The sequence below is a fragment of the Symphalangus syndactylus genome, chromosome 4 (genome assembly GCF_028878055.3).
Source record: "Symphalangus syndactylus isolate Jambi chromosome 4, NHGRI_mSymSyn1-v2.1_pri, whole genome shotgun sequence".
Taxonomy (NCBI): domain Eukaryota; kingdom Metazoa; phylum Chordata; class Mammalia; order Primates; family Hylobatidae; genus Symphalangus; species Symphalangus syndactylus.
In genome coordinates, this window is record NC_072426.2 from 116978400 (window position 1) to 117000061 (window position 21662).

Here is a 21662-nt window from a genome sequence, read left to right on the forward strand (position 1 = left end):
AGAAAAGGCTAAGACACCTTGGACTTTTTTTCTCGTTTCTCTCCTCTTAAGTAATATAAGGCTATTCTTTGGGCATGATTTTCATTTCTGTTTGGAGCATAAATGTCAAATTGAGTTTGGAAGCATAGAGAAATCAAGCTAACAAAATGCCTAAGTGACATTGTACAATTCAGTGCAACATTTCCACATTGTAGCTTCTGCCCTAAAATTAACCTTAAGCTTTGCACAGAGTAGAAAATACATGTAAATTTTATAAATGCATTTTTAAAAATTTCAATATGATTATATCATATTGTTCTATTAAGAAAACCAAGGAATACCCTAGAAAAGGAGTACCCTTTTAGTACCCACCCCAGAAAAGAAGGTAATGGAGATGTAGAAGAACTCGAGTGAAAGGCTTACTGATTTCACGCATCTGCTTTTGGCTCATACGAGTCTCCTTGGAACATGTGACATCTTTAAAAATTACTTAATCCACATTGTCTTCATCATTACAATCACTTACATTTTATATATGTTTTCACTGTAACCAACAAGAAATTACTGGTCACGAAGGTAAACCCTTCAGAGAAATGTAACGATTTTACATCTCTAATGTTGGAAGTACTTAAAATTTAGTTGAGAGAACTTACTGTATACAAAAGCAAAGCAATACAAATACTCTTCTAAGAGTAACTATAGTAAAGATTATAGGTTTGAAATAAGGATATGGGACTAAGAACATGAGCCCTCTCTCTAGATTCACAGGATTTAAATTCTAGCTCTACCAGTCATCATCTGTGTGACTCTGGGCAAGTTACTTAAGTTCTATAAGCCCCCAACCAGCTTGGTAATAAAATTATTAAAATCTCTTTTAAATTGTACCTTCCTTACGTGGTTGTTGGGAGGTTTTAGAGTGTCTAGTACCTAAGAACTCCTCAATAAATATTCCTGATTAAGTGTAATGGCATTTCTCTGGGCAGTCTTAGAGAATGTATTCTAACTTGAGCTTTGTGTAGAAATTAAAGTCACTGATTGATAAAGCAGTGATGGATATTCATAGTGAAAGAATGTAGAAAAGGGCTGAAATTTTAAAGATGTACATGAGAAATAGAGAACAGAATGGTCTAGCCAGAGCAGAGCACAATTCAAGAGAAGAATGTGATGTAAAAACATCCGTATTCTTACGGCATTTCCATATTCTCCATGACTTCCCCAAATAAGTCATATGTATTCTGTGTTCTTGTCTGTAAAATCATTGCTGTCTTGAAATGTAATTCATCGAATAGAACTTGAAAGTAGCTGGATAATATGTTGTACTTGTTGAACTCAGAATCAAAATACACAGATGAATCCTTAACATTTTATTTGGGAAGCAAGAATTGCAATTTGAGATACACAGACCAACTGGTCTTTGTTATGTCTGAAGAACAAAGAGGAGGTTGGGAGTTTTATTAGAAAGAGAAATCTTATGTATTGTTTTGAAAGAAAGCTCACTGGCACTAGAGAATTTCTTGGGAACTGGCAAGATCGGATTGGTGAAGGATGGTGGTAGGTAAAACCGGCTTTAGAGTCATGGCAAGTCATTTCAGCAGCTGTGAGGTATAACTGGTCTTAGGGTTGCAGCAGGTTGTTTCAGCACCAGGGTTTGTGGAAATGTTAATTCTTGGATCAATTGCTTTGTGCCATGAGTGGTTTTTCCCCTGGCCCTCAACCCTAATTTAGTTGGCTACAACAAGAATGACCCAATTTGTATAATCAACTTTCACACACCTTTCTCACGTAATGGGCCTTTAATGGCTGCTATCTTTCTTCTGTCCTTTTCAGTTTGAAAATCATTCTCCTAGCTAGAGAAGACTAAAGCAAGATAGGAGTTGAGTTTCTCTCTCTCTTTTTTTTTTTTTAATCTATTATGATGGCCGGGCGCGGTGGCTCACGCTTGTAATCCCAGCACTTTGGGAGGCCGAGGCGGGCGGATCACGAGGTCAGGAGATCGAGACCACGGTGAAACCCCGTCTCTACTAAAAAAGACAAAAAATTAGCCGGGCGTGGTGGCGGGCGCCTGTAGTCCCAGGTACTCGGAGAGGCTGAGGCAGGAGAATGGCGTGAACTCGGGAGGCGGAGCTTGCAGTGAGCCGAGATTGCGCCACTGCACTCCAGCCTGGGCGACAGAGCGAGACTCCGTCTCAAAAAAAAAAAAAAAAAAAAATCTATTATGATTAGTTTTTCTTCCCAAACAGGTTTGTTCTTGCCTTGTTTCTTTTCCTCCAGGAATAGGTTTTAAAAGACCCTCCATGTAATTTTTCATAGGCCGTGATCATTCTGGATTATAGTCATCACACCAGCTTTCACACAGGCTCGGGTAACTTTCTCACTGACCTTGACTCCCTGCTCCTTCCATTTCAGTCCTTCCCATTTTAAAAGCTCTTTTTGTTGTCGTATTGGGAAATCATTAGCATTTTGAGACCAAATGCAGATGCTTAAAGGGGATGGACTACATAACTCCGAGAATTTGTACCTAAGGATCCAGGATGTGGTGTCATTACTAAGGGCTTCGGAGGTGGAAAATGGCATTGGTTTAGAGGAGAAACAATCAGTTTCAGCTTCAGAAGGATAATTGGAGATGACCTGTCAGGCAGTTGGAAGGTGGAACTAGAGAAAAAGTGAGAAACCATAACTCGGTAAGATTTAGCAGTCATGTGACCTTGATTATTTAACCACAAACTTAGATAAGATACTGGGGTCGCAAAGCTGAGAAATGCAAAGAGTGACCACTGGGAGATAACTGGTGAAAAAAATCAGGAGAGAGCTGGAGAGCTAATGAAAACGGATCTTTCAGAAAAGGAGGAGTCTATCTCACACACTAGGTCAAGAGCAGCAAACCAAAAGAAGTTCTAAGAGCATTTTGTAATTAAACCTGATATCACTGGTGTGTCAGCTCTTTGTGGCATTCACGTAGATGTCCCCCCAAGCCACATCTGTAAATTCAGAGTAGTATCAACTATAGACATAAATTTAGGAATGAGCACATTTCTTCCTTCCTCTACTTGGGTTCCTTAGTTTGTGACTGTGTAGCACAGAGTGCTGCAAGATCTCCAGCCACAATGGAGAGTTCAAAACTGAACTCCAAGCAGCTCCAACATAGTATCCGGCTAAATTTCCTAAGTTTCTCTATATCCCTAAAGGTCTGGAAAGGTAAGACAATGTGGTATAGAACAAGAGTGCCACACCAGCAAGGGGCAGGCTAAAGGAAGTCTTAACTCTGCCTCCGGTTAAAGTGTAACCTGAACAAATCACTTAACTCCTTCTTTCTTTGGATGAATCTCATTCATAAAATGAAGAAACTAGATTTGTAAGGGCCTTTCACTCCAAAATAATCATATTATTTTAATACTAAGACTTACCTTCTGCCTCTTATTTTTTTGGAAGGGTAGCACACAATTTGGGGGAGTTTAAAAAGTTGTCATTGTAGCTGGGCACGGTGGCTCACGCCTGTAATCCCAGCACTTTGGGAGGCCGAGGCGGTGGATCATGAGGTCAGGAGATCGAGACCATCCTGGCTAACATGGTGAAACCCCGTCTCTACTAAAAATACAGAAAATTAGCCAGGCGTGGTGGCGGGCACCTGTAGTCCCAGCTACTCGGGAGGCTGAGGCAGGAGAATGGCATGAACCTGGGAGGCAGAGCTTACAGTGAGCCAATATCGTGCCATTGCACTCTACCCTGGGCGACTGAGCGAGACTCCGTCTCAAAAAAAAAAAAAAAAGTTGTCATCTTCCTTTGCTTTAGAAAAGGGTCCTGCAGGTATGGGCCCTGGATTAGGGAATTTTAGGGGTAGGGAGTGGATCTTGCCCAAAATTTTAGTATTTACCTTTTAAACTCGGGCTACCTCATTTCTGAATAAACTCAATGTATTGTCTAACTTAGAAAATTGGTTAGAAAATTTTATTTTTTATAACTTCTACAGAATTATATTTTAAGAAACTTTTAGATTTCCACAGGTAAGGTGCTAGATATCAGCACTTAACCAGCAAATTCTGATTCTGCCACCTAATAGATGTCAACTCAACTTCGTAAATTCCAAGAAAAAAGAAAATTTAGTGCCACTAATAATGGAGTAGCTTAAATCACTGGTTCCAATGATATTGCAGCCCTGGCATCCAGGCTTCTAATGGGAAAGATGTCCTTTCATAGGCTTTTCAGCAGTGCTTTTATGTGGTAGACATTAAGTGAAAGGAAGATGATGGTAACTGAATTTATGCTTTCAGAAATATACTTAATTAAACTGAAGCTAGGCAATCAGTAGAACCAGAATCTAAACATATAATTCTTGCAAGGTGAAGCCATTGGGCAACCAGTGAGTATCCAGAGGAAAGAAATGTTGGTCTTGTTTTGGTTTTAGATTAGTAAATATAGTAGTGGCCACTTGCTTCTCTAAAAGAGTCTTGGTCAGGAGGTGCAGGAATAGATTAAGGTTTTAAAAACATCTCTACCAAATTAGAAAAGTAATACTACAAGGACGTAGGCCTTCGGGCTTTCATATGAGACACCAGATTTCAAAGAAAAGAAAGATGTAATTGAGATCTGACTAGGGTATTCTACAAGTTTTTTATTTGATCCAGTTTTCTAAGACATGTTAGAAGAAAAACTAACATGGCACATATTTTCCCTCTGTTCCCCCAAATGAAGATAACAACTAACCAGGCTGGTTATTGCACTAAAATCCTACCATCTTTTATACCTCCTTGCTGCTTACATTGTTGCATGTAAATTCCTCTTTTCCATTGTGCTGAGCATGAGCATGAATTTTATGTAATAAGACTGAAATATTCTCCACAACAAACTTTTGTTCATGCTTTTAGATGTAACATCTTTGCACAGGGCTCTGTTGCTTTTTTTTTTTTTTACAGAATCCATTTTCCAATTAATAAATAACATTATATTAAGAGAGTCTTCTTTTTACCAATTAGGTCAAAGTCCTAAAATTTTAAGACTCAAACCCCATGGTTTAGAGCGAACTGATTCACAAACCATAGGTGACTTTGCTACAAGAAGAAAGGGTATGTACTTTAGCACCGCATGCTGTATGGGGCATTGGGAATTTATTTTGTAATTTTTTTTTTTTTTTTCTAAAAATAAAGAAGAACCTTAAATACTACTGCTGTTGTAAATAAAACTTTCCCACACATTATTTCTAAAGTGAATGCTTCTCGTAATACACAATGAGTCTACTTACTATGCCATTAACAACAGCATGTTAAATATTTGATAATATGTGATATTCAGACTTGTCATTTTGCATTATTCTTTTAACTTTTTAGACAACATTTTATCCTTTCAGTTTGTGAACTGTTTGTGATTTCCTGTTGTCTTCTGTCTTTATGTGTATGTATTCTGTTCTGAGACAGAATAAAGAATCATTTCCATGGATTAATTGTGCCATTATTTAAAAACTGACAGCTAAACTGCTATTAGCCTTTGGGTGTCAAAAAGTAAAACATTAACAGTTAAAGAAATACTTTCAGTCAGCGGAATATTCTGTATGTGTCTATTTTAAGAATATAGACAAGCAAAATGGTTTTAGCTCAAATTTAATAAGTTAATTTGGTCTTCATTGTATGTGAGTTGACAAAATACTTATGAGCCTCAATGTGTATGGTCCTTTAAAATGACCATTCATTTTATAGTGTAATGGTAACTATGCCATAACATACATGGACAAAGACTACAAATAAATCTGGAAAGATGAAATTTTTTGTTAAGAGTGGCAGAATGAAACATAACTGAAATATTTACCTAACATGTTTAGGTAGTCTCCTAAAATATCTAGTATTAAATAGCATTGTTTTAGTTCTTTTGCTCACTCTGTAAATTTCTGAAAAAATCTCAGTCTTGATTTCAAGAAAATGGCTAAGAACTCTGTGGTATATATTGGTTTAATTGTCTACTGCAATATAAGGTAAATAAAGATCACTTATAAATGAAAATTATTATTAGCATTTACTTAATTGTATATAATTTAGCAAGAGATTTGTTGCTTAAATTACACTAACAATTTGAAATAACATAATTATGGCCTTTTTTCAGAGCAGAGTTTTTATCTAAAGATACAAATACTGTTTTGTTTTGTTTGTTTCCAGACTGGGCATGAATTATTTTAAAACATTCGAACATTTTTTCAGTTTGGGGCTTTAACAAAGTTTTGTTTGTAATAGTTTCTATGCATCGTTTTATATATATATAGTTATATACTTCAATATTGAAGAATAGGAATGATTTTACATAGATGATTAAATTTCCTTATCGAGTATGAAATTGGTGAAATAATTTATTAAATAATGAAACATATAAAGCAACCATAGAGGAACTGGGTCACATTACTCTTTCTTTATCTCATTTAGTTTATATTCATAAAATATGTACTTAGGCAACATGTTGTAATAGAGGTTTAGGCTTTGACATAACAATCATGAAACATCTGATTTAGCTTTTACCACTAATTACTTAGCTATGTAACCTTGGGCAAATCATGTAACATTCATGAACTTCATTTCACATGTGAAACTAGGTGGTCTTAGGTTTACTCTGGCTATCAAATATAAATAGAGTTACAGAGAGAGAATCTTGTTTGTTTTCCAAAGTTCTGTACACTAAAAATCTCTTTTTCTCTTTTTCTTTTCAGTCAAGCCAGCACCTTTAGAAATAAAACCTTTGCCAGAATGGGAAGAATTACAAGCCCCAGTTAGATCTCCCATCACTAGGAGTTTTGCTCGAGAGTAAGTCCTTTGTCTAAAATATGTAGTTTGTATGAATAATGTGACTATCTAGATTTGTTCATTATCATGGAAAATATCTAGAATAGTGGTTCTCAATGGATGATCTGAAGAGCCCCCTTTTTGGGGGTTCTGTGAAGTCAAAACCATTTTCATTAATATATTAAGATGTTATTTGCTGTATTTATTCTCCTTCTGAGTGTACAGTGGAGTTTTCCAGAGGCTACGTGATAAGTGATGATATCGTGACACCCAATAGAAATGTGTATTGTGTATTACTTGTGTTTTAAAAATATGTCTATTTTCATTTCTAATATGGCAAAATTAATAGATACAACTCAAGTAAACAAAAATTTCTTGGGATTCTCAATAATTTTTAAGAGTGTAAAAGGTTTATGAAACCCAAAATTTCTGAGGGCTACTAATCTTGAAAATATGGTATTCTCGTGGAGATTATGTAACCGAGACTTATTTAAATGTATATAGGGAAATGAGAGGAATTTATGAAGTTACAAACCTATGTTAAACATATGTTCATGTTTTATGTGTTTATGTATACATATATAGTTTTTTAAAATATAGAAATTCTTAAGTCTTCCATTTTATATCTGTAACTTTCTACTTATCACCAAGTCACTGGCAGTGGGTTTTTTTTGTTTTACACAAAATATTTTGCTGTCCAAAATACACTTTTATAATACAATTATAAATATTAGTTATGTGTTTGTGCACAAAAATTATGTCGTTATAAATGTGTACAATGAATGATTGTAAACATAAGGGAATATTTCTGAAAGGATGCAGACTGTCTCTCATTTTTATTTGGAGAATAATTTTAGATATTTTTGTCAAGGCTTATGTTTGTGATGATAATTTCTGTAATTAGCTCTTCTAGGTTTCCCATGTCCCCCCGACCAGATTCAGTGCATAGCACAACTTCAAGCAGTGACTCACACGACAGTGAAGAGAATTATGTTCCCATGAACCCAAACCTGTCCAGTGAAGACCCAGTATGTAATGTTTTAACTTTTCCCTTTCTGAGCAGCCCTTTTCAGTCATTCAAGCTAGAACTGTTCTGTCTATAAATTTTATCCTCATATCTTTATATACTTAAGAAAAAGCAATAAAAGACAACTTTTTAAAAGCTTATTAAAAATAATGTCATAAACTCTAAAACCAATAAAAGGTGAAAGTAAACTGTAAATGAGTTAAAAAAAAAAAAAAAAAAAAAAAGTTGCCTGGCACAGCAGCACAACCCTGTAGTTTCAGCTATTTGGGAGGCTGAGGTGGGAGGATCACTTGAGTCCTTGAGTCCAGCAGTTTGAGGCTAGCCTGGGCAACATGTCACCCTGTCTCTAATTAGAAAAAAATTAAGTTTTCAGTTATATGTCATTTAAGAGATACTTGATTTTTGATACTCTTCAAGAAAATATACTGGCAGCATTTTATAATGCAGTTCTCTAAGGCCATGTCACAGCACTCTAATGGTGAAATGGTCCTATAAATAAGTAACATACCCTTAGATAGGTATAAAGATCAAAGAAGACCTCTTTAAACGTAACATGTTTCAGGTTGGCTATACTACTACAAAGCATGAGAATTTTCTAATGGTAGTGAGCATTTTGTTCCTCAGAAATCAGGTAGTTGCCAGAAAATACTTCAAATGTTTAAGAATACAAACCAATTTTAATTTTTAAAAATACTTTGCTTTAGCTTTTCCTTAAGTCAGGTTTAATGTTTGCTTTGTTATTTGTATGTTAGGAGATAAGTATATCCATTAGGATTAAGTTCCCCTCTGAGTAAAAGAAAATAAATATTTGTGACTCAAGAGAGAAGTTTCTTTCTCATGGAAAAGTCTAGAGAGAGTCAATCCAAGGCTATTGTGGCAGCTCTGTTCCATAGAGTCTTCAGGGATTCAGACCTTTTCCAGCTCTCCAGTCTGCTTTCCTTAGGTGTGGCACATGCTCATTGGACAAGATGATGCTCCAGCCAGCAGAGTCACATTCCAACTCCAGGTGGAGGAAAGGGAGAAAAAGAAGGGTACAGCCCAACTGCCTCATAAGGACAGTTCCTCGAAACTGCTGTATACAAACCATTAACCAGAACTTAGCCTGTGTGGCCACACTTAGACACAAAGGAGCTAGAAAACATAGCCTTAGATCCGAGGAACAGTGGGCCCACCTAAAAATCCCATGCATATGGGAGTGGGGAAAGCAGGTATTGAGGGACAATCAGGCCATATCTACCAGGATAAGCAAATACCTGATGTCAAAATTTAGAATGAGTAACACTTTAGTGGCCCTATATTATTTAAAACAGCCCTATTTAGAGGTATAAAATATAAAACCCAATTCTATCAATGAATTGGTTTTTCATCCTTAATAGACTTTAGGCAGAACCAGCTTTCTTAAAACTATATATTGTCAGGAAACATAATTAAGTGATATGAAAAACTTGATTTTGTGCTTAAATTAATTAACTTTAAAATATTACCAAATTTAGCCAGGCACAGTGGCATGTGCCTGTAGTCCCAGCTACTCAGGAGGCTGAAGCAGGAGGATCTCTTGAGCCTAGGAGTTCACACCTAGCCTGGGCAACATAGTGAGACCTTGTCTATAAAAATGTTTTAAATGTCAAATTTATAAAGTATTCAAAAATAATATAATCAATATATCCATAATGTTTTCACTGATTTTTCAAGGCAGGGCAATTTTTATAAACTTTTGCTTTTGTATTCACTATTTTTCAATTTGAGTGCAGTTCTATTATTATTATTTAAGTTAATTAGTTTTCCTCAGTATAGTAAGTTGACTCTAGTAAAACTCTAAATCCTAAATTCTCGGTCAGAGTAGATATTGTCACCTATTTTCAACTTTGGGTAGTTGAGTGAACTGTTTTCTTATCGTAAAGTAATTAGAGTATTTTCTGAGGTACTAAAGAGTGTGTCTTTTTGCCCAAAATAGTAAATAGCCATAAAAATTTTGGAAAGGCCCATGTAATAGGAAAGTTTAAAAATATGATTTGTCATGGGTGTTAGATGAAGGGAAAAGATGAAAAAGAAGAGCATTACAATCAGAAATCAAAATACAATTTTTTTTTTTTTTTTTTTACACCTAATGACAGTAAGCCAGAAAGGTACTTTTACTTGCCACCAGTAGAAGTGTCTAAATAAACAATGTGGTGAATTTCTTTCTTTCTTTTTTTTTTTTTTTTTTTGGAGACAGATTCTCGTTCTGTCACCTAGGCTGGAATGCAGTAGCACGATCTCAACTCACTGCAGCCTCCACCTCCTGGGTTTCAAACGATTCTCCTGACTCAGCCTCCCGAGTAGCTGGGATTACAGGTTTGCGCCACCACACCCGACTAATTTTTGTGTTTTTGGTAGAGACGGGGTTTCATCATGTTGCCCAGGATCGTCTCAAACTCCTTACCTCAAATGATCTGCCTGCCTTGGCTTCATAAGGTGCTGGGATTACAGGCGTGAGCCACTGCACCTGGCCTGTGATGAATTTCTGAAGTACTTAGGTCATATGTATTAGAAAAAAGCAAAAATGACCCAGGAGGATGCACCTATCTACCAAGTACAATAGAAAAGTCAGCAGTGCCAATTCCATCTCCTCATGCTGCCAAATACAAGGACTCATTGTAGTCCATTCAACTCTCCCTTAGAAAAGAATATGAGAATTATAGCAATATTTAACAAACTTCTTTAATTTTGAATCAAAAATCATGCATTATTAAGTGAATTCTGAATGTGACACCTGAAATTCAAATGATGGTAAACCATAACTAAAGGCATACATATTGTTATGTGATAATAACAAAAATATGTTAAATGATTTTACATAATTTTTAAAGAATTTTTTAAAAATCTAGGCCTGGCATGGTGGCTCACACCTGTAATCCCAGCACTTTAAGGAGGCCGAGGCAGGCAGATCACCTGAGGCTGGTAGTGTGAGACCAGCCTGGCCAACATGGAGAAACCCCGTCTCTACTAAAAATACAAAAATTAGCCAGGCATGGTGGCAGGCGCCTGTAATCCCAGTTACTCAGGAGGCTGAGGCAGGAGAATTACTTGAGCCCAGGAGGCAGAGACTGCAGTGAGCCGAAATCAAGCTACTGCCCTCCAGCCCAGGCAACAAAGCAAGACTCTATCTCAAAAAAAAAAAAAAATCTCGCACTACTGGTTCGTTATTTAATTCAAAGAGCACTTATAATACCTTATAGAATATCAGAGTTTCTCTAAACTGTTTTGGGAAAATACTGGGTGAAAGGCTAGAATACAGACAGGCTGTTCCAGTGGAGATTAAATCAAGAGCAAATAGACTTCCTTGTAGACCCCCAAATGTTAACTATACTCAAAGATGGAAAAACGTTCAGTTCTAGTAATAACAGACATAAAATAGGTTAAGTAGCCACCCTGAGAAATTCTGTTTAGGAGCAACTTATTGGTATTATGCATGCAGGTCTTAACAAATTTATGCATTTCTTTTATAGCCTTGTAATACTGTGAACACTTCTAGATATTTCTAATCAGAGAAATGGAGGGTATGGGTCTTTCATTGATCACATTTGAATATAGAATTTTTCACACACTCATGGCTGATTTTATGTGACAATGATATATAGAGTCATTCAGATAAAAAATTTCGTGATGATTTCAGTTTCTCCATGAATTAGAAAAAAGAGAGGGATTGCTATTTATATTGAGGACCAAAACTTGCTTACATTTTTTGTGCTCTACATGTTATTTTTGATTTTTTGATTTTTTAATTTTTTCAGACAGAGTTTCCCTCTGTTGCCCAGGCTGGAGTGCAGTGGTGGGATCTTGGCTCACTGCAACCTCCGCCTCCAGGTTCAAGCGATTATCCTGCCTCAGCCTCCCAAGTAGCTGGGATTACAGGCGCCCTCCACCACACCTGGCTAATTTTTGTAGTTTTTAGTAGAGACAGGGTTTCACCATGTTGGCCAGGCTGGTCTCGAACTCCTGACCTCAGGTGGTCCACCCACCTCAGCCTCCCAAAGTGCTGGGATTACAGGCCTGAGCCACCGCGCCTAGCCATTTTATATATTTTTTTAATGTTTTATTTACAGTAATTGATAAATCTGGTTTAAAAAATCTGTTTCTTCAAATAGGAACATTACATTTAGTTGTGCAGGTTGTTTACTGAATAAACATACTGCATACCTGATTATATGAAATTCAGGCTATGTGCTGCTCACCAAGCTGCAGTCACCCACAGCACAGAGCTGTCTCACCCCAGTGCAAGAAGCACCTTTTAATAATTTGCAGAAAGGTTCCATACCAGCTATTAGCAGCCCTGCTAGGAAATGAGGGAATAGTCTCAATATTTTCCTAGAAGTGTCCTTTCCCTAAGGCACGGTTTTTTCTGTTTAACCTAAGCAAAAAGAAATGAAGTAGCAACATAAAAAGAATCAACAGAACCACCAGATGTATGCAGTTTTCAAATTGTTTTATTCATCATAACATGTATAAATTTTTAACTTTGTTAATTCATTATGGTTTTCTTCAAAAGTATGAGATAATATATGAACATTAATATCAACAGTGCACAAGGATGAAAATCCCTAATGAGAAATACACAGTCTTGCATATGAGAAGCCAAGAACATTTCTAGATGGGGTTAAAAGGAGTAAGGCATGGAAACAAGTCACTTGTTTGAGCACATGTATAATAGAACCCTGTTGTAATTAGAGTGGAGGGAAGATATAGGGACTTGAGTTCATGCCAGCTTTTCCTTTCTATTTAGCATTGATGTTCCAGTGCCTATTTTTCATTTTTCTGCCTCAAGTTTTTTGTTCCTGTTGTTTATTGCTGTCATCTATCTTCCTACCTTCTTTCCCTTTTTCTTAGAGAGTAGTCCTACTGTACAAATCATCTGAAATGGTTATTTACAAATTCCAGAGTTGTCTTCACTCTGCTCTCTTTAAAATCTTAGCATTATTTTTGTCCAAAATTTTAATTCTTTTTAAACCCACAAGTTAGTAATATTATTGCTCTTATTATATAAACTATGCTTATTTACGTTTTTCTGCATGTTTAGCGGCTTCTTTATCACTTCTTGTATCTCAGGCCTTCATTAGGTAATAATTTTCCTTCTCTCTTAAATACCTTCTTTAGAATGTATGCCTTTCAGGAAGGAAAAGATCAGGCTAAGGAAATTAAGTGGTAAAAAATCCAGATGATTGAAACAAAATAGACTTAGCCAATGAAGTCAAACAAATTTTAGTGTGAAAGCCTTTAAATAAAACGTAGAAAGTTTTTTTTTTTATTTAATTTGAAACCAAGGAATATAAAGATCCTGTAGATGCATAATTGAGTACAGATATAATTTTAATAATGTTCAATTTGGGCTATCATAGCTAACTATCTCTTGATGTCTCAGTCTTAGTGTGAACCAAGTTTAACTTTTGAAACTACATTTAGCTCGCTCTAAGCTAGGCTTTAATCAGTTTTTTAAATATTACATATTTTCTTTCTATCCTAAAAGGTCGTTTAAATTTTTAAGCTATGTCCTCTTGAAAGCAAATATTTAGGCTTCCGTGGATGTCCAACAGTATAAGTGGTATGTCTGGTGAATGTCTGACCGTTGATTTTGTTGTCTAATACTTTCAGAATCTCTTTGGCAGTAACAGTCTTGATGGAGGAAGCAGCCCTATGATCAAGCCCAAAGGAGACAAACAGGTGGAATACCTAGATCTTGACTTAGATTCTGGGAAATCCACACCACCACGTAAGGTGAGTGACATGTGACATGCATGTGACATGCCTCTTCTTTGTGTATAGTTAGTTCACACCTCAAACCTGAAGAATTATTTCCTTTGGGATAATTTTATTAAGTTATGTTTAATATAAATTTGGTCTGCTACTTGATGCTATCTCATAAACCACAAATAACATAGTTCTGGAGACTGATTATTTTTTTCCTTTCTGATGGTTAGAATTTTATACTTTCTACTCTTTTAGTGGTTACCATTGAAATAGTTATTTAACAAATTCTTTTTTTGAGACGGAGTCTTGCTCTGTTGCCCAGGCTGCAGTGCAGTAGCACGATCTTGGCTCACTGCAACCTCTTCCCCCCAGGTTCAAGTGATTCTCCTGCCTTAGCCTCCCAAGTAGCTGGCATTACAGCCTGTGCCACCATGCCAGGCTAATTTTTGTATTTTTAGTAGAGATGGGATTTCAGCATCTTGACCAGGCTGGTCTTGAACTCCTGACCTCGTGATCCACCCATCTTGGCTTCCCAAAGTGCTGGGATTACAGGCGTGAGCCACTGCGCCCAGCTTTGAATTCTTAAATATAATAATTTTAAATCTAAGGCAAAAATAGTATATAGTTAGGAGAGAGACATTTTTAAGTTGAGGTAGTTGATGTTATTTTTTGTGTATGACCCAGAAGAATTTTAAGAGTATTCATGGCCGGGTATGGTGGCTCACGCCTGTAATCCCAGCACTTTGGGAGGCCAAGGCGGGTGGATCTTGAGGTCAGGAGTTCAAGACCAGCCTGACCAATATGCTGAAACCCCGTCTCTACTAAAAATACAAAATTAGCCAGGCATGGTGGCACATGCCTGTAATCCCAGCTACTCAGGAGGCTGAGACAGGAGAATTGCTTGAACCCAGGAGGCGGAAGTTGCATTGAGCTGAGATCATGCCACTGCACTCCATCCTGGGCAACAAGAGCAAAACTCCTTCTCAAAAAAAAAAAAAAAAAAAAGAATATTCACAGTACATGTGTTTTGTGTTTTAAGACTGAGTTGTACTCAGGAACACTCCTTTATATGTTGGACTTTTTGCTTTTTCTTTGTGTTTTAGCAAAAGAGCAGTGGCTCAGGCAGCAGTGTAGCAGATGAGAGAGTGGATTATGTTGTTGTTGACCAACAGAAGACCTTGGCTCTAAAGAGTACCCGGGAAGCCTGGACAGATGGAAGACAGTCCACAGAATCAGAAACACCAACGAAGAGTGTGAAATGAAAATACTGCCTTGCCATTTCTGAACAAAAGAAAACTGAATTGTAAAGATAAATCCCTTTTGAAGAATGACTTGACACTTCCACTCTAGGTAGATCCTCAAATGAGTAGAGTTGAAGTCAAAGGACCTTTCTGACATAATCAAGCAATTTAGACTTAAGTGGTGCTTTGTGGTATCTGAACAATTCATAACATGTAAATAATGTGGGAAAATAGTATTGTTTAGCTCCCAGAGAAACATTTGTTCCATAGTTAACACACTCGTAGTATTACTGTATTTATGCACTTTTTCATCTAAAACATTGTTTTGGGTATTCCCAATGTACTTTACCATAATTCCTTTGGGAGTTCTTGTTCGTTGTCACACTACTTTGTATAACAATACTAAGTCAACTAAGCTACTTTTAGATTTGGAATTTGCTGTTTAAACCACAGTCTAACAACAATAAAATGAAAGGTTGATTCACAAGTTAGCTTTCTACCTGAAGCTTCAGGTGATAACCATTAGCTTATACTTGGACTCATCATTTGTTGCCTTCCAAAATGCTGAGGATAATGTATGTACTGGTGTCAGGACCTAGTTCTCTGGTTCATGTACATTTAGTTTTTAATGGTGGAACTTTGTTATGTTTTGTTAATTACAGTGTTTTTGGTTCATTGAGTGAAGATTCTGCCAGGTGGGATCTTGCACCTTTGAAAGACTGAATAATTACACTACCAAGTAAGCCTGCAAATCATTGATGGCATGCAGTGATGATGTGCTCTTACACTTGTTAACATGTATTAAGTGTTATTTGCAAAAGGTAGATTATGTAACCAATCAGGTACGTACCAGGCAGTGATGTGCTAATACACTGATCAGGTTTAGACAATGAGCTTTGGTTGTGTTCTTGTTAGTCCTAATATTGGTTTTCTGTTTGGAATTAATAAAGCAGTTGACATTCACTTTTAGTTACAGCAACAGCAACATACTGTGATTTTTAATTAGATAGTAATTCAGATTTATTGCTCTATGAAATTCTGTCTTTTGACACCATAGTGCCCTTTCTATGATTTTTTTACTTAATATTCTTCTTGGCCTTATATTTAAATCCCTATGCAATTAATATTTTATATCTACATTTTTTTAAAAAAAAAGATGTTATATAAGTGATTCTCATATGTAGCACCTGTTGCTTTTCCACTAAAAGAATTACAGATTTTGTACTGTGATTTATATTCACTGCCCCAATTCAAGAAATATTGGAGCCTTGCTGCAATGTGAAATGTTATAGTCATGGACTCCTTCCAACCAGATTTCTGAAACCACCAGAGGGATGGTATAATTCTGTCTCACCTATAACATGGTCCTGTGACATAGATATTAAGACCACAAGCTGTAGTGAGGCTACAATTATATTCATCTGTCTTGGCTTTGCAACATAATTTAGAAAGCACGTATAGTTGTTTTTTAACCAAGTTACATACAATCTCATGTACTGATTTGAGACTTACAACAATTTTTGGAGGGGGCGTAGAGAAAGGAGTGCCCACAGTTGAGGCATGACTCCCTCCATTCCAACCTCTAACTGTTGCCTGAGTACACAGATATGCCCTGATTTCTGGCCCACTGGCCATAGTACTGTGCCTAATCAATGTAATAGGTTTATTTTCCCAATCCTCAAACTAAAAATGTTCATAACAAGATGAATTGTAGACTAGTAACATTTGATGCTTTTAAATATTTGCTTCTTTTTAAACAAAGACTAAAACCCAGAAGTGAATTTTTAGGTGGATTTTTAAATAAAAAAGATTGATTGAGTTTGGTGTGCAAGCTGTTTTATAATGAAACCACAAAATAAAATCTAAAAATCACTGAAATGTGCCTAAACTATCAAAACACACGATACAGCTAATGTGTAAAGATACTAAATTCTGTTACTTGGAGGATGAATATATTTAAGATTTAAAACACAATAATAAATACATGATTAATTAAAAAATAAAAATCTTTACAGCTGCCTATCAGAATGGTCTAAAGCACTTAATGTTTTTAGTCTAACTTATCATTAACTTTTTACAAGTCACCATATTTGAAGATCTGTAGCACTCTGATTTTCAGAAAATTTTTCATTCTGAATAATTTAAAAATGGTGATGTATTAGAAAGGCAGTTTGCTTTAGAAAACTAAATCACATTGAACATTGTATTAGAGAATTAAATTAAAGGTTTCTTACAGAGCAGTATTTTCCAAACATTTTTAGCACTAGAATCTTTTTAGATGAAATTTTATGTATAACCCCAATACATAAAGCCTGAAAACTCAATTTTATCAATATAAATGTATTTTGGGTTCACATTTATGCTTATTCATTTTCGCTCATTACTAAGCATAAGATTCTGAGTTATTTCTGAATAACACAAATGTGGAGTTATACATAGTTGATGAAACCAGCAGCCAGTGTATAGCTATGCCCTGTTTTATTTGTATACTATCAAGAAAATTTTGATTCACACAAATGTAAGCAAAAATAATAGGTTTTAAACATAAATCTCAGGAAATTCTTTAATTAGAGATAGCTAAAGTTATTCAAGGTCTATACAAAGATAAATTATCGTGGTAGTGGAAGTTAATACATAAGCAGTCTCCAGTGTGGTAAAGTAGGGTATGTAGCACATCAGAATGTGCATTTTTATTAAGTTTTAAAATATGCACATATAAAAACTAAATTTGAATCAAACCCTTTTAACTCACCTCCAAGAAACTAGACTTTGGCCAGGAATGGGCTAAAAACCACTGGTTAACCATGTGACAGTTATGATGTTGGAGACTGGAAATCTTTCTTCCATATTAGAGTTCTTTACCTTAATTCCTTATTCTGAAAAATTGTAAGATTTTATGAAGGTTTGAATACCAAAGCACAGTTTTGCTTTCAAAAATTAAAATCAAACTTGAAAAAGCTGTTTAAAACATGGAAGATATCATTTAGTAAGATGTAAAAGATTTTTTAAATCTACACTTCAGTTTATACATCTTTATCATTATCAATACTATATAAGTTACTGTGAGCATTTTAGAGAATTCCATAAAGGTACTATGAGTGTGTCTGTATGTGTGTGTATATATAGCATTGTATTTAATCATAGACTAAATTTAATTTGATATAGAAATACTACTTGTACATTAAGGTCATAATTTCTGCTGGACTCTTTTATATTTAATTAATGGGGATTATAGTCTTCCTTCATAAAGGCATTTAAACCGGAAATTGAACACCAGTGTTTTTCTTTTTCTACTTATGGGAAGTTGTCTGCTTCCCCATTTAGAGAAAACAGTATTTTTATATTTTGTTAAAATATTAACTACTTTATGCCTACACACTATGCTGTAGATACTGATCATAATTCTTGGGTGTTCACAAACACTCCTAGTGCCTCTTTTTTGGCCCATTGAAAGTGTTGGTATTACTACTTTCACTACAGAGCCTCTGGCCCTCTTAATAATGCTGAGGTGGGCTGATCCTTCCTATTTCTATCTTGGGGTCATTCTGGTAAGTCTTCTCCTCCACTGTCAGTTAAGCAATCAGGTCCGTGACAGGGATTGGACATATAAACAAATAAAGTGGATACACACAGTGAGAAAGATACATGCATTCTATGGTAACAACTACTGTCAGTAACATCTGATGTTACATGCACATTTATATATATATAATTTTAAAAACTGAACTATGAGATGCCATGGTATAAATGAATATTGTAGACATCATGGACTTGATAGGATAGAAATCAATTGTCAGCTTGAGAAAGTTGTTTTTAATCTGTCTAAATAGTTTATGCATTACTACAGTCAAAAATAATTTCGTTTGTCTTCTATAGACTTAATTTTATTCCGGTTCAGTATAATCTCTGTTAACAGAGTTTCAGCAAACTGATTGGTCAAGGTATTAACATAGCTTCTACTTCCTTTACTTAAAAAGATGTGGTTTTATGTAAGTTCTTGATTACTGATGATCATCCCAAATTTTGACAACAAAATCATATGTATAAATTTATTTCTCCCCTCTTGCTCATCATCTTTTGTAAAGATCCCATTGTAGATCTTTTGCTACCAAATAAAACTTTTCAAACAATTTGGTTTCAAGACCTTAAATAGACAAGTTGGATACTAAGATTGTAAACTGATAAGGACATATAAATTTATATTTCCAACCCTTCCTTAGAGTCTTTATCTGCATCAAAAACCCAATTCTGCCATTAACTGTGCTTCCCAGTCCCACCTCTGTATGTCACTCATTTTCTGCAACAAAGATCTCACTAAATCATGTTGAAACACAAGTCATGATCCTCTCTAACTAAATAGAAGCTCCCTGGAAAAACTCTGTTGCCACATGCACATGCCCTGTTACTCCTCCAGCCAGCCAGTACTGGCAGCATTTTATTGAGTAAAAGACCAAATAAATAAGGGCCTGCATGCAACCTTTATCTTCAGAAACTAGGTTTTATATGTAAAATATGACTTGGGAAATGATTCTGTTTATTAACTGGCTGGGATTTTTCATTTCTATGAAAGTTTCAAACATCTCCAGTACTTTATAAAATCCCAACAATTGCTGTAAGTCAGCACTTTGGTCCACTCAGCCCACCCAGCCCACTTGCAACTCTGACTCTCACTGAATCATATTTGGGAAGTTTGGATAGGATGAGGCTATCTTCTTCGAGATTATTTTCTCATATGTCTGTCTGTCACCTTGTAAACTATGAGATTCCTGGGTATTTGCATATAACTTATTTGAGGAAGTTACCACCATCTCTGATATAGACACACTTCTTGGGTTGCAGTTTCTGTTAGAATTTTTTGGAGACTAACTTGCCAATTCTGTGAATGTTATTGAATATTTAAAGAGCTGGGTCTGTAATGGGAGGCATTTTATTAACTGTTGTGATTGGGTAACATGTCCCCGTAGATTTCCTGATTTAAAATTATACAAAATTACTATTTTTGATAAAGGAACACCTACAGAAAATTAAGTTTCTAAGATGTTTCTATACTTCATTAGAAAAGATTTTATTACTGTTACTTATGGTTATTGGTGATTAACACTTAATGTGTCTCCTCTGATTTTGTGTTCCATGAGGTGCTTGGAACATTTGGAGTACTCTGTGCGGGGGACATACAGTGATATAGGAAATTTAAAAATTAATACCCAAATAAGCCCACTTTATCAGATATGGTATTGTGATGGTTAATATTATGTGTCAACTTGGTGAGGCCATGGCACCCATGTGTTTGGTCAAACACTAGCCTAGATGTTGCTGTGAATATATTTTGTAGTTGTGATTAACATTTACAATCAGTTGATTTTAAGTAAAGCAGATTCTCATCCATAATGTTGTTGAACCTCATTCAATCAGCTAAAGGCCTTAAGAGCAAAAGCCAAGGTTTCCAAAAGAAGTAATTCAGCCTCGAGATCATAACAAATTAATCCTGCCTAAGTTTCCATCCTGCTGGCCTGCCTTCTTGTAGATTTTGAACTGAAGAGCATCATCACCTCTTACCTGATCCAGTTTGCTGGCCTACCCTATCAACTTCAGACTTGCCAGTTCTTAAATCCTGGAGCCTTTCTTAAAACTAATTCTCTTTCTCTTTCTCTCTCTCTCTCTCTCTCTGTCTCCCCCGTGTGTGTGTGTATATGTATATATCTTCAAAACACATACAAAACATAAGTGTTGGTATATAAGAATATATAGATATCTTACAGATATATGTATCTTATTGGTTCTGTTTTTCTGGAGAACCACGACTGATAAACATACTGAGTCATTAATCTGAGTGCCTCTCATACCAAGCAATGATTTTGAAGTTTAATTTGCAATGTATTAGCAGTCTGCTCCAAAAGTTTCTTCTGAAGCCATTTACCAACAGTGAACCATGTTTCCACTTCTGGCCATAGCTTTTTATCTTCTAGGAACCATTAAATCAACATCTCCAATGATGGAAAATAATATTCTAAGAAGAACACAGATTATTGGATTCTTGTCACAAAGGGTACAGGATACTATTAAGGACAGCATTTCATTTGTAACACTGGGATGTAGTCTTCACCTCTTCACCCTTGACACATGCTATGACCCTACACATTTATTTAGTTTTTCCTGCTTTAAATTTCTAAAACATATTACCCCGTGTACCTCTAAAGCTGTTTTTTAATCAGCCTTGTTAAAACAATGTGTTTGAAAGTTGCTTATTCCAGTCCTTAGACAAAACAGTAATTTTGAAAGTCAGACTAAGAAAATACTGTTGTCCCAGATTTCGATTCTACTTGATGGTGGCTTATTAATAATTTAGTCATTTCACTAAGCTACACATGTGAATTATTCAAGGTGCTATGGGAAACATGAAAGAAATCTACCTCATCTTTATCTTTACAAATATGTGTGAAAAAATAATACAAGACAGTAAGTGATTATTTCTGAGGTACCAACTATGAGCTACCAAAGAAAAAACAAAGTTCTGTAGTTAAGAAAACCTTCATAAAGATGGAGATTGAGCTGGACATTGGAGGATTTGCAAGAAGGTTAGCTTGCTGTTGGTTTGTTTCATGAGAAGAGGTAAAGAAAAAGACAGGCAGAATATGGAGAACTACGTATTGGGTGGAGGCTTATGAAATATTGTATTATGCTGGGTAATCAGAATGTAGTGACTTTAAAAAGTCATCTATTCTCATAGTTTCCGTGGTCAGAAATTCAGGAGTGTCTTGGCTGAACAGTTCTGGTCCAGAGTCTCTACTGAAATTACAGTCAAATCACCTGGGACTGGAGTTACCTAGGGCTGAAGGATCTGCCTCAGGTGGTTTACTCACATGGCTGGCAAGTTGGTGCTGCCTGTTGCTGGGAGCCTTTGTTCCTCTTCATGTGGCTGCTTCACAAAGCTGCTTG

At 35.8% G+C, this 21662-nt stretch overlaps 1 protein-coding gene across 4 annotated transcripts in view; it reads left to right on the forward strand.

The window, feature by feature from the left end:
• Window positions 1–18856, forward strand: part of GAB1 (GRB2 associated binding protein 1) — a 133847-nt gene extending 114991 nt beyond the window's left edge. For 2 of the 4 annotated variants that reach the window (XM_055276009.2, XM_063638215.1), the window contains exons 7-11: window positions 4950–5039; window positions 6662–6755; window positions 7639–7762; window positions 13390–13512; window positions 14589–18856. In XM_055276009.2, coding sequence (XP_055131984.1) covers window positions 4950–5039; window positions 6662–6755; window positions 7639–7762; window positions 13390–13512; window positions 14589–14747 — 590 coding nt within the window. In that variant the 3' untranslated portion in view covers window positions 14748–18856. The remainder of the gene's footprint in view (window positions 1–4949; window positions 5040–6661; window positions 6756–7638; window positions 7763–13389; window positions 13513–14588) is intronic. The other 2 variants (XM_055276010.2, XM_063638216.1) reach the window with 1 other exon arrangement.
• Window positions 18857–21662: the final 2806 nt, after the last annotated feature.